General features: G+C 36.2%; 1 protein-coding gene across 1 annotated transcript in view; it reads right to left on the bottom strand.

Annotated features, from left to right (window-relative positions):
- The window catches only part of ADGRA1 (adhesion G protein-coupled receptor A1), a 277331-nt gene that overhangs the window by 234130 nt on the left and 24169 nt on the right, over positions 1-19032 (bottom strand). Inside the window, exon 2 of the mRNA XM_056352198.1 lies at positions 1955-2026. Coding sequence (XP_056208173.1) covers positions 1955-2026 — 72 coding nt within the window. The remainder of the gene's footprint in view (positions 1-1954; positions 2027-19032) is intronic.

Below are 19032 nucleotides of genomic sequence, written 5' to 3'. Positions count from 1 at the left end.
TTCTTGTTGGCCCATTTTGATGAGCCGTGAACACTGACAGCAGCTGCTGTCATAGTTCTTCATTTTAAGCACCTGCAGTACCACTCTGAAATAGCTTGTATGGAAAAGGCACAGCTGGGGAAAGATTTCTTTGTCCCAGGTTTAGGAGCACTCATCCAGATGTAGTTCATTCACACCCACCTCCTATCTCACCTTCCCAGCTGCAACTGGGACTTAGCAGATGCTGATAAGTGTATGGGGCCAGAGAATGAGAAAGAGCATCCAAATCTGATGAGAATGCCATCACCTGAATTCTAGTCTTTGCCTCAAGGACCATTTATGGATTTTTGCATTAACACCATGGCCAAATATCATTACATACAGAGGAGATGATACACGCTCATTTTATCTGTAATGTTCTGAAAAATCAATAAAATAAAATTAAGGTTTAGATGATGATGATACTAGAGGCTACACATCTAAGGCATTTTTTTGTTTTCTTACTGTTCTCAAGACTGTTTGCAATGTCTTTTCAGATTGAAGAATTTCTCTAACTAGATTAACTACTAAAGTTTTTTAAAGTATATGCTCAGTATGATTCCCTGATGTAAATTAAACCTTAAAAAAAAAAAGAGAAAACGTTTGCTTCTATTTCTAAACACTAATGCTTCACTTGCAGTACATCAGAATTTAATTTAGTAATTTACTTTCTTGCAATAAACTTGTAATCCTATCCCCTATTCTAAATTGTTTTGTCTAAAATATTTGTGAACTTCTTTATAAACCTCCTATCATTGTTACACCTAAGATTAGGTTAGTGAATAATACACAACTATTCTTCATTCCACAGCATTTAATATTCCTAATATTAAAGAAGTATTTGTTACATCTATAAGTCTATGTGGAGAAAACATAGTATTCTTTTACATAACTGTTCAGACAGTTACCTTTATCCTAACACCTCAAGGTGCTTAAGGGATTGCTCTAGAGATTGAAACACATTGTTTTTAAATTGCAGTTAGAATATTCAAATATCTCCGTGTCATATACTTACCCACCTTATTACACAACCATAAACAGCATGCACATCACACACATATATAGTAAAATATTAGCTAAAGTTGATGTTGGTATGTAATTTTTTTGCATATGGAAACGTTCATACAACATAGACTATGTTCATGCATTCATGAATGTAAGCAACTGCTTTATAGCAACATCTCTACATAATGAAGGTATTCTTACAAAGCAATATAACAATAATTTAACTTAAACTGCAGGAGCTATTGTAAGATAGGCATGATATAATTGCTCATTTTAGATGCACTGGCTAAGTAAGTTGCCCATAGATATAAAAAATAGCCTTTTAAACTTGCTCACATGATTATTCTCAAATGAAAGACCCATATATACAGACAGCAGTGTTATTACAGTATAGCTGTCACTGCTTGTTTATTCCATTGGAGTTTCTAAATGTTTTCTTCCTAACTCATTAGTTGCTCCTGAGCTCCTCTTCCCCCCTTCAAAGTAAGTCATGGAGCTTTGTCAATGCCATTGTCTGCTCCAGTGGTAATCATTGTCCAATTTCTTCAGTATAGAATTGAATTAAAATGAGGACAGAATTAAAATGGAAGTATTGCAGACCAATGAGTTAAATTACACAAACTATATGTCAGGTATAGTAGTGCTACCATTACATATACCAGTCTTCACTGTGATAGTGTACATAGTGTAGTACAAGTCTTTGACTGGATGTTTATTTTAGTTCCAAATTGATGGCAGCGCTTTCCTGTATTTTACACGTCCATCCCCATTCACTCATTTTTATGCTGTTTCTTAACTTGATGACTGTCTAGAAACTCTACTGTGCAATACAGATCAGAATGTCTCAACTTCATTATCCGATGTTTGCTTTTATATTTAAAATACAAAGACTTTTTAATTGAAGGTGGAAGGCGGTTGATCAGTTACTCACAGTCTCTCCAGGGATCTCAGTCCAAAGAAAGAGCCATTCTTCAACCATAAGATCTTGTTGTTACTCAGAATCCTACAAGAAGTCAGGAAAGAATCTGGTTAATAGAACATGATAATTCCACTGATTAAAAACATGTAATTATAGTAAATGACTGCTCTGTAAAATACTAATCACAAAATTCTCTGCTTCATTTGTATTTTCCTATCATAGCAGTAAACAAAGGTTACAGTTTCCTGAAGTGCATAGTTTCTTCTTTATCAAAACAAAAGCACATTCAAGAAGTATGTCAACAAATGAATTTTGGATTCAACTTGAAAATTGTAATACTGATAAATGCCCACACTTTACTAGTAGATTCTAAGTTTCCACTGGCAAAGGTATTTGTTGGCTTCCCAGTCGGCAAAAAGGCTGATGAGATGTTTCAGTGGTCAGAGGACGATACAGTCACTTTGCAGTGGCTGCTGTAGCAGGGATGTACAAAGAACGATACCATTGGTGGTGGACAGATACAGAGAAAGTACTGAATTGTCTAGAGCAAAGACAAACAAACCCCCACCCCTTTACCAGAAAAACAGACTAGTTCAAAAATGTTTTCCTGTTGCAACCTCTGCACAGTAGAAATTCATTAATTAAGCTATGCCTGGCCCATGAAGTAACCCCACCAAGGACACATGCAAACTGGCCCCGCATGCAAGCTATTGAAGTTGTCTGTTCTTCCTCTTCATATTAAACTACTGTAGATGTTACAGGTGGCTCTTCCTAGTTTACTGATTTTTCATGGCTACATGCTCCCAGCTATTTCAGAAGCAATACAATATGAACAAGCACTCATTCTGAAGATGTTACCAACTTAAAAACCTTCCAATATACATAAGAAATGCAATTTGTTTTAGAAGATCAAGAAATTGGTTTTTTAAACAGATCTAGTAATTATGCAATGCAAAGGAAAAATGTTTCTCTCTGAAAAAATCTAATTCCAACTGCTCAAGAAATGAGTATTTTAATGTAACATTTACAATAAATTATACTTCTCTAGTACACAAAATTCCATTTCCAAATAAGAGACACAGCTTGCAATAAAGATAGAAATAAAACAACAAAAAAAGTCAAAAGAAATTTTATGCTCTTAACTAGCAGACTTGAGACTTCGTGAATCAACTTTTTACTTTTGTAAAGCTTTAAAACAATCTTACATGAGACTACCTTAACTTGCCTCGCTTTTAGCGTTTCCCATTGCATATGAACGTGCTTTGCCCCAGCATACACATACCACATAAAATCTCAAGTCTAGGTGCAAAAGACAACACTTAACACTGACCCATAGTGAAACAGAAAATAATTATTGATGTAGGAAAATTAAAATACTGTAATGTAGTAAGATTTGGAGATTTTTTTCAAGTAATTTCTAAAATTCATCAATAAACCTGTAAATATGTTTTAATGTCATTTGATAGCCCACTGTCAGAGAACACGGGGAACAGAGCAGCTCAGATCTCACCTGGATGTTATTACACTACGTTGTTAGTGAATACACCTGTGTAGCAGCATCACTGCTCACCCAGAAGCAGTCAGTATAACCCTCAAGTGGCAACATGGAATTATCATGATAGATGCACCCAGACACCTGAAAGAGCACAGAAGCCTATGCTTATGACAAAAATTAAGTATGCTCCAATATACGCACCGCCTGTTGACATCAACTAACAAACTCCACATCTCGCAAGATCTTCTTTCTACTTCTCAAATGACATTAAATATTTCCTTCATCTACCAGCTCTTCACTACCATCTTAGCAACACAGTTCAGCACTGACGTGATGAAAGACTGCAAACTGTTTCAATTTGTGTTATTTGTCAGATTTTCTGACCTTTTTATGTGCCTACAATGACTAAATTGGAAGATTGTTTTAAAATTCTTAGTATCTAAACCAGAAAATGTAAATCCATGAAATCTCCTATTATTTTATTCTGTTCTTTTATTCACCTTCTCTTCTGAGGCCGCACAGAACTTGTGTCTGTCAACAAAAAATGAAGTCCAAAAATTAAAATTGGCTGGGCTTGGAAAGACTAACATCATAAATTCCACTTCATATTGGGTCATTTGGTTATATGCTGTGTTACAGAGAATGTCTTTGAGGTCTATTACAATGACATTAGATATAAATATTATATTTGGACTGTTCTGCGTAGCCTGATTTGCAAAGGTACATGCACTTCAGAACTCTCATCTGGCTTAGATACAAATAGTTCTGTATTTCAAAAATTTTCATGGTGCAATTTTTTTTCCAGCCTTCTGTTCATTCCACCCAGAAAAAGAGGGCAGCCTGAGCTTTGCTAGCAACTCCATGAAAACGCAGCACTAGTCAGCAGCACACGAGTCTCCAACTCTACCTCTAGGTCTCCTTCTGTACGGCCTTAAGCATGCAGACTGAAACCAGTATCATCCACCAACATAAAACAAACTCCTAGAAATTAAAGAGAACTATCTAACTAGTAATAAATCACAAGATTAAGCAGAACATTTAGTTCATAAATGGAATACTTAGTAACACAGCCCATGTTCTACAATATTATCTCATTTAGTCATTTGCTTTTATTTTTCTGAAAGATAAACTGTCTTGAAAAATGTAACAGACACCAAAAACTTTTAAAAAAATAATAATAATCATAGAACTATGCAAATTTGAGTTTCTAAATGAAACCTTTCAAATCCTTAGAGCAGACTTTCACAGAGACTTTCACACAGAGATCAGGTTTCAAAAATTAAGTTTTCTTCAGGGCCTTCTCTTCTCTACAGTGCCAACCAAAATTCAGGTTTTATAAACAAAGTAATATGGTATTATGGTTAAAATAAGATTCTTTTTCTGTTCAGAATCACAGCTTTAGTGAATACTAGCATTCCAATAAAGTCGGGGCGGGGGGGGGGGGGGAAATCTTCTCTAACAATTAATACAAGTTATCTATATTTTATTTAGCTGGTTGGCATGCTACATGGGAAGAATCCACTTGGTTTTGCTTAGCTTTAGCGTTGTCCAAGACCTTGTGATGGGCTGTTATCAAGAAAGATTTGGTTTGCACTGAAGACTGATTCTCAGAATTTAACGAACAACTTCACTGGCAAACTTAGATCACATTATTTTTTATACAGTAGTGAATCACTTGTCAAACTTTTGATGCAACTCATAACATTCTTCCCTTCTGAGGACATTTGCTGTGGGAATGAGGCTAGAAGGGAGGAAAGTTTTGGTTACAACATTGTGTATACTAACTCAGAAATGAGGCTTAACTACAGATGATGAAAAAATCTCTTCAGGTAATCAATACCCGGTCAGATTGTGGCTCTTACTCTTGATGCTGAAATTACGTAGCATAATTTTGTATGTTACTTCTTCTGAAAAGTAACAGAATGGACATAAAATGTATGAAGTATGGCTGAAACAGGTATCTCCTTTCCCTTGAATACAGTCACCTGTTTACAGGGAGATGTTTGTAATTAGAGACCTGCAGAAATTTTGCAGGAAGAGACATGAAAATCATCATTTTCTTGTACTTACAGATGCAAAGGTTTGGTGGATAAATACATGAGAAAATGTGCTATTCATGTACTTGATTTGGATAGCTTATAACATAATTATAACTTTCAGATGTAACAGAAACAGAGTCACTTTTTTTAATAAAAGATTAAATAAAGTTTGGATTTTTAAAACAAATCACCACCACACGCACTCACTATGATTAAGTATTTCTCACATTTTATTTATTCACAGCATTTTCACTTTTTTTTTTACTTATGTGCTGGTGAATCACAGCAATAAACATTGCAACTAGGCAGCTGGTTTAAATAATTATCAGTTTCTACCCATGTGCTGAGAATCTCACATTTGCAATACTTCATTCCAAGAAGAAAAACACTATGAAAATGAGCACGCATTATTTCAGTGAAATTGTTTTCCAAAACCAAAATCCACTTCAAAAGTTTTACTTTTCTTAAAAAAAAAATATAAAAATTTACAAGTTTCTTGCAGAAACTTTCTGAGAAGGCATTTATTTTAAAGTTCAGTTTGCAAACTGCCTTTGCACTATATATAATGATCCAAACCCCAAGTAACCGGAAGTTAAAATGGTGCTACTTTCAGCCATGGCCCTCACAGGATACATCTAACTGAAACAGTGCTGGGGAGCAATCCACTAGCCAGCACCACTGCTGATCAGACATGTTACGAACTGCTTGCTCACTTCATCAACCCTCTCAAATCTTATGTTTCCGCTGCTCCTTCTCCCGAGACACTTTGGGAGACAGTTTACCGCAGGGAGCATGTTCAGGAGACATTAACTCTACACAGGTTTGTCTTGCATTTTCCCAGCCCTGTGAAGCCCTCCAGCATTATTCCCGCGGGCTCTGAAGGGATATCCCTCAAACACCTTCTCTTGACCTGCAGTAACACCCTAAAGCATGTAATCCATACATGTAGTTTCACAATGCAAATGTACTTCTCTGGCGGGCTGCAACACTGACCAAATCCTAGTTCATTCATCCTGCACTGCAAACAAATCAACCAACATCACATGTACACAAGGACCAAAATCACACCAAGGAGAATACCAACAACCGACAAGCACGGACGGTCAATGAGCTGTTGCTTCCACTCTCTCTTGGACCTCTTTCTTTAGCAGTATAGACACATCTAAAAGGATGAACTGTTGTAATGGGCTACAAGCCATCTCTCTGATTTTCTTTCTGCTTCTTCCATTTGAATTAAAGAAGCCACAAATCACAGTTTGCTTAAATTGATGCTATGCTTTTTGTTTTTGTGAAACCATTAAAAGTGCAAAAAAGATGTAATCCTGTCCTACAAAGTCTCATTCAAGTGTAAAACATGCCCGGTATAAAATAATCTATTGTAGTATTTAAAAAAAAAAAAAAATCAAATAAAACCCTCTCAATCATAATGCCACCAAACTCCCAACTTCCTCCAATCCCTCAAGCAGAGAGAAAGAATTTTTTAGCCATGCCTTCAAAGTCAATGGACTTGGGTTCACTTGACATTACAAAGCAAACAAATTCCCTAGCTGAGGCTTCTTCAGTGCACTGCATCCCACCCAGTAAAGCCTAAAGACCGTGAGCTCACACAGCAGTGCATCCACAGAGAAAGCACATCTCAAATAACGAAATCCAAGACAGAAATTTAGCTAAAGAATGCTATTCCCGAACGCATAGTAAACATAGAAGGAAGTGTGACCCTTTATTGAAAATATTTATTTCCTCTGATAATATTCACAAGGGAAAATAAACAAAAACCATAAGAAAAAAAAAAAAAAAAACCAACCACCCAAACTTCATGAAAAAACAGAGAAATGTCAGCTTCCACCTGATTTTCTGCTAGGCAGCCCATGAACTGGTTCAGACCAGACTTAACCCAGTCCTGTAGCTGCTAGGTAAGATGAACAACCAATGTCTAGAAAATTAATCCTTCCAAAATCCTTTTTTTTAGGCCCACTCACTGAGACCAGGTGAAGTTACACTGACATACTTACTACAGGAGGCACCTACCAGGAGACCAACCATACCTGCCCCTACCGTGCACTTTTTCTTAATTCCTGTTTGTTTTTTCACTTTAAGTAAAAACTGTGTAAGATGGATATCCAAGATAATTTGACAAAAGATAGAAAGCTCAGCCCACTAAGACTGTACATCTGGGACCTCTGTGCTGGAGTTGTGTTAAGAAATTGTGTTTCAAGTTCTGCAGTTTCTCTGACATACTACTTTGAGTTCAAGCAGAGGGGAATATCTTTTATTTTACAATAAAAAATGAGGTACTAGTAGTTAATCATTTTACATGGAAGCCTGATAACAGTTGACATGTTGCAATTCAAGCTGTTTGTTCTCTTTACACATGGTACATGGTTAGATACAAAAGCAGCATGAGCAGACAATCTATTAAATACTTGGACACAGTGGTATGAAAAAATGTATTTAATTTCTTTATGGTATCAGAATAAGACTAGAATAATTTATATTGAAACACTATAGTGTAAAATGAAAAACTATTTTTAAGGTTTTAAAATCCTTCTCAGTAAACCAGAATATTGTTTATTCCCACAACATCCATAATTCATTGACAGTTGCACCATAAAAACAAATTAAGAAGGAGCTTGCACCACAAAAATGGCAGGAATAGAGGGGAAAAAAGAATGCCTGCTTTTTGTGCCACATATGTAGAGACATGGAGCTATCATAAAATACAGACAGTAATTGCACTTCTTTCTTTTCCCTCCAATCTGAAGACCACAGCTGAGCTAATACCTAGGGCTTCAACAGATAATACCAGAATCATACAGATAAACTGGGAGGAAAGTCACAGAACAGTAACAAAACTGATTGAACAAATGAAGAGAGAAAAATGACTGAAAACAGTATTGACACCTCCTAGATGAATGGGGTATGGTAGATACCTATAGATAGTTTGATAACCAAACAGAATGGAGGAAAAACTTGTAAAAATATGAGAGGTATTTATCAATTCATTATATAACACTATATTATGTACAGTAATTCATAGTGTCTGCTACTGTGTCCAATTTTGAGAACGTGAAAAAGCATAAAGATGAGTTATCAGAAGACTAAAGATGCATATAATGGTCTCAAGTGACACCTCTCTTCCCAAAGGGGATTGTAGCTCATTGTATTGTCTTTTCAAACTAAAAAAAAGCGTGTTGTCAACATTCTTAAAAGGAACCATGCAAAAATCCTGTAGAAAGTAATAAAACCTCATCACTTAGCACCTCTCATTCCAACTGGTGTTATCATTACCTTCAGTATACACTAGCTTTTGTTAAACCCATTCACTTGCAGCATAACCAATCCCAAGCATTAGTGAAAACAGAAAAATACTCAAAATTGCATTCCATTGTAGCTAGTGTGTTACATGTGGCAAAAAACCCAAACACCTACAGCCAAAGTAGCAATAACAGTGTACTAATTATCATTCCAATTAGAACAGTACGAGTAGAACAGGTATTTCCAGATCTTGACACAATCTGATGATAGCAAAAGAAGCAATAAACCATAAGCACCAATAAATTTCATTGTGGGCAATTATTCATTTAAATTAAATTCCTTCCAAAAGTGCAAAGAAATGCAAATAGCCTGTCATACTTTTAATGGAACGTAGGAGAAAGTGTAGCTAGCCACTCATGTTATGGAAACACAATACTGCTTTTGTGGAAAACCACTATTCAATAGCCTCACTTTCAGTAATACAAAATACCAGGCAAAAATCTTACTTTTGTTGCTCTGGTGTTCATACTGGTGGCTTTTCATCAATAGTCCTCTTGGGTGATATAAAAGACTGCTAGGTCACATTCAAAATACCAAAGCCAGAGAGTTCTTGCATAAATCACCACACCAACCGATTTAAGTAACCAAATCATATTCAAGAGCATTTTTGTGTAAGCACATCACAATTCAAACAGTAAAACATAATATATGCATATATATATATTCACTAGCAGGATACACAGCTCATCCTCTCCTTAATACTGGTTCAGTGGTATCAGTGTATTAACAAAAGGAAGCAGCAAGGTCACTCTCAAGTAGGAATCTTACTACGATTTCTTAAAAGAGATCCCAGCTCTTGAGCCAAGCCCCCTCCACTACAGGGTGGTACTCATTAACTGCACAGGACAAGGAGCAGCAGGGATCAAAGCATTACTAATAGGACTGTAAGTACTTCAGAAAGGAAATGCGGTTGGTTACTTTGCGACTTCTGTCAAGCACCAGGAAATGTCTGTACTAGATGATCCCCTTTGGTGAAATACTTTTTTTTTCCCCACAAGAATTCTAAGATGTAAAGGTATCTATAGATTAGTGCAGACGCAGAGTACCATACAGGATTCGACCCTCAAAGTGTAATCAATTGTATTCAATAAAGTCAACACCTGGAAAACTTGTATCATTAGTGGATGATTGTAGAAAAAGTTTTGACAATATATAAACAGTACAAAAAATAAAATTATGCAGTGCTATTTCCTGAAATAGAATATTGAACTGTTGATAAAAAAAATGTGATTAATCATTACTATTTTACTACAACATGTACATGTATTTATAACATCATTAAAATGTCTAGATAAATCTTGCTTTTAGAAGTTTTGAACTTGAGTGCAGATAACATTTTCAAATGTAATCTAAAAGACCTACCACATGATCTTTCGATAAGACAGCATTTTCAATACATCTTTTGAAAAAGAGATAATTTTATCTAAGTGAACTTTCAGACTATGCCACTATACACATGTGCTTGGTATTCAGTTGAGAGAGTTATGCGTGTTTAACTTTTTTGATGGGTCCTACTGAGTCTAGCAGAATTATTTACATGAATTAAATTTATCATGTGCATTAGTTTTTGAAGATCAAAGATTCTGTTGTCAACATTTTCTTTGGAGAACAGGAGGAATTGTTCAAAGCTCTCCCTGCAACGAGAAGGAAGTCCTTATGTCTGAACCTTCAATAAAACCATTTCTAAAAGCACATGTAGGCAATTGGTGACAGCATGGCTCTGCATGTCTTGTTGTTCCTGCTCTTGCCTTTGACTCAATGCACGGCCCTCAATGAATATATATTTATATATAAAGGGGGGTTATAAGAAAGACTGAGACTTTTTCTCAGGCCCTGTTGTGACAGGACAAGGGGCAATGGTTTTAAACTGAAAGAGGGTAGGTTTAGATTGGACACAAAGAAGATTTTTTTTTTTTTTTTATGTTATGGTGGGAAGACCATGGCACAGGTTGGCCAGAGAAGCTGTGGATGCCCCATGCCTGGAAGTGTTCAAGGCCAGGTTGGATGGGGCTTTGGGAAACCTGGTCTGATGAAAGATGTCCCTGCCCATGGCAGGGGTGTTGGGTTAGAGGATCTTCAAAGGTCCTTTCCACTCCAAACCATTCCATCATTCTACCAAAATGCATTTTTAGTGGGAAAAATAAGACTGATACAGAATATAAAAAAATACCAAGTTCTTCACTGAGTAAGCTGGTGTAATATGCAAATAGATTCAGTGAAGTGATTTTTTTATAGGAAAATTGGCTTTTGATTTGCTTGTCATTCATTTCAGTTGGCATTACAGGCAAACGGCATTCTTATATTTATTTCTCATTCCAACTTTTATACAATTCACCGACAGCAATGGTGCAAACACCACCAGGAGGAGCAGAGCAGCTGAGCGAATAATACGCAGAATAACGTGCAAATTTGAGCATTTCAGCGTGCTCAGCACCAAATAAACAGAAAAGAGCCAAGAAGCATCTTTATCCTGTAGAACAGGGATTTTTACACTCATTTCAGTGGGACTAAGGGGTTCATTTAGATTCCCCACTTCAAAATGGTTACTGCAAGTCATTTGCCATGGTGATTCATGGTAAGGTCAACATGACAGCACGCCCTTCCTTTCTCCTGGGCTTATACCCTACCGCTTAGCCAAATAATCACCAGCATCCCCACCCGCCTTGCAGCATTTGCAGGTGGGCTGTTTACATTACCTACAATATAGTCAGGTGGCTTTATTCTACAAATAAATTCTGAATCCTTGTTTAAGTTCAAGAAATTTAATAAGATTAATTAAATTTTAATAGTTTATTTGGTCAAAAATTTTTAAGAAGTAACCCACCTTTCCTGATTGGGATTTTGCTACACATTTCTTTCTTCTAAGTCATTTTGGAAAAGGATTAACAATTTCTGAGTCACCATACCTTGTTAATCATGCCTCTTGTATTACCTTTTATTTCCTTCCTAAGATCTTTTCAGCATTACTCTTATTCAGCCCACTGCTCTTCTTTTAAACCAGGAAACACCTGTTCTGTTTTTCCCAGTTTTGCTAATTCTGTATGTATTTCTAAAACAGCATTGTAAAGTTTCCTTATTATTTCTGAAAAACATGCTCAGAATTGTCTTCAAAATACTCACGTGTTGCAGTTACTGCCACAGATAAGCAGTAACAATTGCTGAATATAAATCCAGAAAAACAGTGAAAATTTTTCACTGTAGTAATTTATTTTGATTTCTCTCAAAATTGGTTTGCTTTTGTATTGGTTTATATCTTAAATCTTAGGTTCTTCTGGGACTGCAGAACTAGATTGTGTTTTGCAAATGAGAACTGCAGTATTTTATTTTTTAAAAAAATTATGATGTACATCATCTGATAATTCAATAAAATACAAACCATTCTGGATCCTTTGGGTAATATCTCTGAAAACTTGAAAGCCTAAAAAAAAGACTGGTCTGACAACAAAATAATTCCTAGCTGAATTTGAAGAGAAACTCTTTTCTCATAAAGAGTCATTTTAAAGAGCTAGGTTATTAAAACTAAATTGTTTGCTCTATTTTGCCTCATCCAGCAGGACTGCATGTCAGGACGCTCCTCTTAGTCCTCTATTTGGTTTCAAAGACCGAGAGGATCCGAGATTTAACTGCTAGTAGGGAGTGACAAAGGAGTTTTTCTAAAGTACTTCAGACAACTACTGATACATGCTCTGGCAAAGTGAGATCCTGAAGTTTGAAACAGTTGGTGATGATTCATATGTGATTCAGAGAGCAAGTGACCCCCACATAACACGCACTGGCCATTATATCAGTTTACAGATCTTTTTATGGTGCTGCAAGGCTTGAAAGTGGTTTTAAAAAGTGAGATTCAGGTTAGCATCCAGTTGAGGTAGAAAATACAGAACCACAGCTAATCTATGATCTCTGGATCACCTAGATTGCAAGGGAGCTCTGAAAGCCATCTAGTCCCATCTCCTGCCCAAAACAGGTCCAGTTAGGTCACAGCATTGCTCGGAGTGGTGAAATGGTGACACTTTTTTGTAGCAGTGACATTAGCCATTGCAGATTATTTTGGGTTTAAGCACTATATATGAAGTGGACTACAAGGAATTAAACAATCTGTGTAAAACTCACATTGAGAAATTAAATCCAGACAGCACAGAGGTACTCTGCTTTATACCTGCTGCAAAGACCAGGAATTTATGGCAAAAAACCAGGATTGTCAGAAGTATCAGACAGGAACCCAAAACATGGAGATGCAGACCTTGAGCTTTACCTGAATCTCCTGCATCACTCAACACAGGTTCCTAACTGGACCAAGAATATTTGTACTAGGGGTTATACAGCAAAATCACCAATGTGTAGCCTACAGGTTGGATGTGTTTCATTTCTCTGACAGTGCCTTCCTTTCAATTAGTTTTTTCAGGATCCATGTGTCACAAATGAGACCCTGACAGCAACATCTATCATATCAAATCCCAGTTCTGTATTGGCAACCCAAGTCAAATTGGAAAAATATTAAAACCTAACATTTATTGCAAAGAATCTCTACAGAATTTCCACTGTTTCTGGCACTAATTAATATTATTAAAGGCTTTACTTCAAAAATTCCCTATCTAAATATATTATTACTGAATATATATACAGAAAGGAACAAACATTTCATGTCATCTTCTAGAAGTAATGAAGCTTTCAGCCAGCTTTTTATTTCCGATTTGAAAATATATTAAGGTGCGCCAAATTGGCACACAGAATTAATAATTAATCATTACAGATAGAAGATTCAGTTTACTTAGTTAAAAGTACCAATTTTGTGCCTAAGCAACATTCTTGTGCCTTACCACTCAAAGAGGTTTTGCACTGGTGAAGGGCGACGTAGTTACCTTAAGAAAATGGGTTACAAGATTCTCCTAATACATTTGGGAAGGCAGTTCTCACCTCATGTAATGAATTTAATGCAGGAGCAACCATATCCAAGTGCATCTACCTCTCAGCTTCCAAGCTAAAGTGGTCAGTGATGGTCTCACATTGATGTGTCTTTTTTTAATCTTCATCTCAGATGCTATCTATCAGTTCAGGTACTTAAAATGATCTTCCCAAGGCTGTGTGTTCAATATTTGATGTTCTTTCCATTTTAGTTATAGCTGCAGTCTTTGAAATAAAGCTTTCAGCACAACTGTTCAAAACACTGGTGTAAATAATACAAAAGAAACCTAACATCTGATCTGACTTCCATCTAACACACAACTTTTCCTACCTTGCTTTGTCTTTTCTTTCACATTAGTCAATGTTCAGCCCATTCAATTAAGGACCTTCTTTAAAGGAAAAGATTTTCTAATACTTAAAATGGCAAACTGTCTTATGCATTATACTGAATGGCAAAGGTTATTTTTCATTGCAAAGCCTTCTCTCTCTAGTTTTAACAGAATGGAACTACGACCATTTTTATTTTGCAATAAATTATCTGGATAAAAACTCGGGACATGAATAAACACAGGATTTCAAGCTCCCTTCACTTCCAGTGCAAAATAACATAGGTATCAAGAACAATTCGATCACAAGCAAAGGAATGATGGAAAACAAACTTTCACAAAGGCTTTATGATCAAAGACAAAATCCAGAATGGTGTAGTCAAAGGAAAAAAATTAGATGATGTTCATTAGGACCCTACCACTGAAAGCTGTATTGTGCTTTGTTTTATAAAGCATATCTGAGTATTCTCTACCCTTAAAATTACACCCATTTATGTCAGTATTACTATTTCACAGAAAGTGAATCAAAGTACCAGAAAGAGAATTATTCGTGTGGTTTTGGACCTGTGGCCGAGTTGGCAACAAAATAAAATTTCTGGCCTTTCAGGCTACAACCTTGACCATGCAACTCTCATCCCCACTTCATTAATTTCAACCTGAGCATTAAGTCGAATGAGAATTACATATCTGAGAACGACCACCAGAGAAAAAATTGTGAGCAAGAATTAGCTGAGATGCAAGAGCCAACTTAGGAAAGCTTAAGACAACTCCAGCTGCACTTGTTTAGGCAAAGCTAATTTCACCCTTAAGACTGAGCTTCTCTTTAAATCACTACACACAAAAACCAACACATACATACATTCATTTTACGGATTACATTAACCAGTTACGTTTCAGCAGAGCACGAGCTCATCTCTCTGGGAAAGCTTTCTTGGTGTTTTTCCTGTTAAGCATGAAGCAGCTGAAACATCACACTCAGCTGTGAAGCTGCTCTGAGCAGAAGGGTGGTAAAAGCAGTGGTCCCTCCCAGGGACAGCCACCAACCCAGCAATGGATGGGAAGGGGCTCTTCTGGGCAGAGAGAGAGAAAACCTCAAAACAAAGACCAAGCTCATTTTGTCCGTATACCACCATCCGATGTAAAAATTAACTACCTACCGTTGTAATATACTTAGGGATTTGCTCAGGCAATACACCTGAGAGAATAACATGCCACAGTAAAAGCTGGCAGCATCATTTCAGCAAGCATCTGCAAAACTGAAGGGGGCAATCGTTACTTCCAGCCTTGTCAACTTTAAGCTACATGTAGACCACATCAGTGACCTTAAAAACTCTTGTGCACAAGGTATCATGCCAGATCATATCTATGTTAACATCACAGAACAAGTGTTATGCAGACAAGTATCTTCTCTGTGTGGCCAAACCCTAAGGAATATTCAATTGAACTATAAAGAGGCATTTGCTAATTCTAACTGGTATGATCTGGTAGAAATTCAGGGATAGTTTGACAAAATTTAAGCAGGCAAGATCAAAAGGACAGGAATACACCACACCAAGTATGGACTTTGCAAAGTCAAGCTGTAAAGCCTGAAATGACTTCTGCTTACCAGATGCTGTGTACCTAAAGACCTAAAACCCAGTACAAGAAAATCTGACTGCCAATCAACACAACTCATCATAAATGTAAAGGCAGCAGCAGCCAAATCCCGTTTGAGAACACATCTACAGAGCTCCATCAAGATGTCAGATGCCAACTCCCTCTTCAGTGTAGGAGATAAATAAAAAAGATTGCTGGACTAGATGGCATCTTTACAGAGTGCTTTAAGTACTTGCATTTGAAAGGAAGATTTTGTCTGTCAGGATTTATTTTCTTATAATCTCTACACATATTTGAAGGGCACAAGGCTGGAAATTTACAACCATTTTTGTAGATTAAGATGACAACTGAACCCAGCTAAAGATAAGTACTTTCGTTTAACGGGTGCCAGAGCTCATGACAGTGGCTGCATTTGGAATTGGTTCGGGAAGGGTTAAATCGGTTGGTGACATTCTGACATTGACTTTTATGTAGATACTTGGCTACCAACAGCAATGAAAAACTGTGATGGCATTCATTGACCTTTCATCTACACCTAACACTGTCTGACAGAAAGACTGTTAACTCGGTCTGTCAATTATAAATCGCCACTTTGCTCTCGCTCTGATCAACTAAATCATCTGTGATATTAAAAACAAAAACTCCCTCTATACCTACCTTGGCAATAAGTCTCATGAAAACATTTGCTGTTGAATAAGGTTTTGAGCTTGCACAGGACTTTTACAGCTGTGATAAATCACTGTTACTGCAGTTTGTACAACCGCAAATTTATCTTAAATGTAGATGAAATCGTATTTGCAGTTGTGGCTTGTAATCCAAAATAACATGGTTACTCTTGTAGACCTTTTAAAGTTTATTTCAGAACTTTAAGGACCTACTGCTAGCACTGGAGCCTGAAATCAGATACATTCCCAGCTCTAGCATCTGTTCGAGTTCAACTATCAAGAAAGAGGGGAGAGGGAGTAATAAAAATAAAATAACAAAATTAACGCATAACAACTTCCTGAAATACCTTAGAGTTGAACTGAATAAGAGAGTCAAATACCAATCTCATTTGGAGAACATTACATAAATATTATATATTAAATAGATATAATATTATATAAATATAAAAACCATTCAGAATGCAGTTAACACTACATGACAGAACAAGTGTCTTCAATATTTTATTGATTTCACCATAAACACTGATTCTGTCTATAACAGATTTGTTCTTTTCAAAATGCCAAAATTTGAGTTATTTTTTCTTCAATTTACCTCTATATTACATGTTTCTAAAACTACTGACATTATTAAATAGCAAGCAATAACAATTTATAACATTCCCTTGCATGTGACCATAAAGCAACAATGGTATGGCTGCTCTGTACATCGCACATTGCTATTTTGCATTTTGTTTAAGACATCACTTTTATCTTTGGTATTAATTCTGCTTGTGTACCTTTACAAAAAAAAAAATATTTTAAAAGACGTTTAAAAACTACAAGAACGACTTCATACCTGAGCCTGCCACTTTCAATCATGTTAAATTACACTGATTTAATACTTAAGTCTGCCACTCATTCATACCGAATACCACCAGCTAACCAAGCAAGTCTCACTGAAATCTAGAAGGTCAGCATATAAGCCTCTTTTTCACATTTCTAGGCAATTGCTCACCAAAATAAACTCTCTGCACAGAGCTAGAATATTCTCAGAGAGTACCCACTTTAGCAATGCAGAGTATCAACCTATGTGCTTTAGAAACCCTCATCAGAATAAGCTCTTGCCTCCCTCAGCTCAGCACCCAAGGAAGTCTCTCACCACCTATAGTAAAATGTGGAAGGGAGGTCCTGGTCTACAGACAACAGCCAGGAGAGGGCAAGGGCAGATTCAGGACAGAGGTGACCGAGGCAAATACTTCACTGGATCAGACTGAAATTATAGAAGTGAATTCACTTTTCATCACTTTCTCACACTCTTTAAGATTTCAGTATTGCCTTCAGAAATGCTAAAGAGATCAATGAACGTCCCAGTGTTTCACCATATTCACCATACTCAGATGAAGAACAGATTTAGTAACCTAATGAAAGGTACCCCACTTTAACTGCTTGATCACCCTTCTAAAGCATCCATGGTTGTAATTTTATCCAAATGATATACCAGAACTATAAAAAGCTCCTTGGCCTACAATCTGGATCATCTCACCCCCATCTGTAAATCATCAGCTAACCACTGACTAGTCAGCAGTTACACATTTTAGGTAGCAATTTATTACATATTTTAAAAAAATATATATACAAAATTATTGAGGGCTTTAATAGGTATACAAGAATAACATTAATGGATTTCTTATTTACCTTGAATGTAACTTAAATGACATCGTCTGTATCAACAACCTTATACAGTACATGTGATATTATTTCATTTATACTTCTTTAAGCTTGCAACAACAATAATACAACAATAAGCTGTATTAGCCCAAGGCATACAACATTCACAAGACAAGTACAGTTTGTAGCTGCATAGTTTATACTGCATAATTTTGTAGCTGCACAGTTCCAGAAAGAACGAGCAGCAAAAATCAACTACAAGCCACCACTAGCCTCATTTATTCCCAAATAAATTATCACTTAAAGAAGTGAAAATTCCAATATCTTATTTCTAATGTGCAGCATAACTACATAAAATACACTAAGATTGCTTTCCAACTGGACTTGCTACTTTACAACATTCACTCCGTTCCCCGGAGAAGGCTATGGAGCTACTAATAGTTCCATAAGCTCAAAATAAAAGTAGGGCTCTTGGACATGCTGCTTTGGAATGTTAAGTCTGTAAACTAGGCAAAGTATTTTATATGCTTAGGGCTGGTTTTGATTCTATAATAAAAGGAATCTAAATTCCTTAATCCTACGGTGTTATTATGAACCTTCAAGACAGTTTCCTAAACATCAGCAATGTGCCTTTATCTTCAAATTCCTTCAGCTTTCCTACTATGTTTAAAGAGAAAGAACTTTCAGAAGGTTGATTAAAATTTTCCTAAGCTATATAGTTTCACAAATATGTTTTCATGAAGAAAGAAGTGCTCTTGAACTTGAGATGGGCAGCTTTTGAATCTAGAAATTCAATTTCCTTAGAGAGTATCTGAAAGCCACATTACAGGAAGCTATGGTTCCTGACTTAAAGGAAGTGGAGGGAAGGAAAAAGTAAAATAACAAAATATGCAGCTGACCCAAACCTGACAAAAAATCAAAACAAATATTACCCTGCATATATTGTCCCAAGCACACATCATATTAAAAGAGCAGCTGACCCACCAATAAATAAATAAAAAGGGTATGAACTTTGTTAATATGTCAACACTTAGCAAATTACTAAAACAAAACCAGCACTGTAAGCTAACTACTTTTATCAGCATTCATGAGGGTTTTCTTGCAT

Source organism: Falco biarmicus, chromosome 9, assembly GCF_023638135.1.
Source record: "Falco biarmicus isolate bFalBia1 chromosome 9, bFalBia1.pri, whole genome shotgun sequence".
In the NCBI taxonomy this organism is placed as follows: Eukaryota; Metazoa; Chordata; class Aves; order Falconiformes; family Falconidae; genus Falco; species Falco biarmicus.
This window is presented reverse-complemented; position numbering and strand designations above follow the sequence as displayed.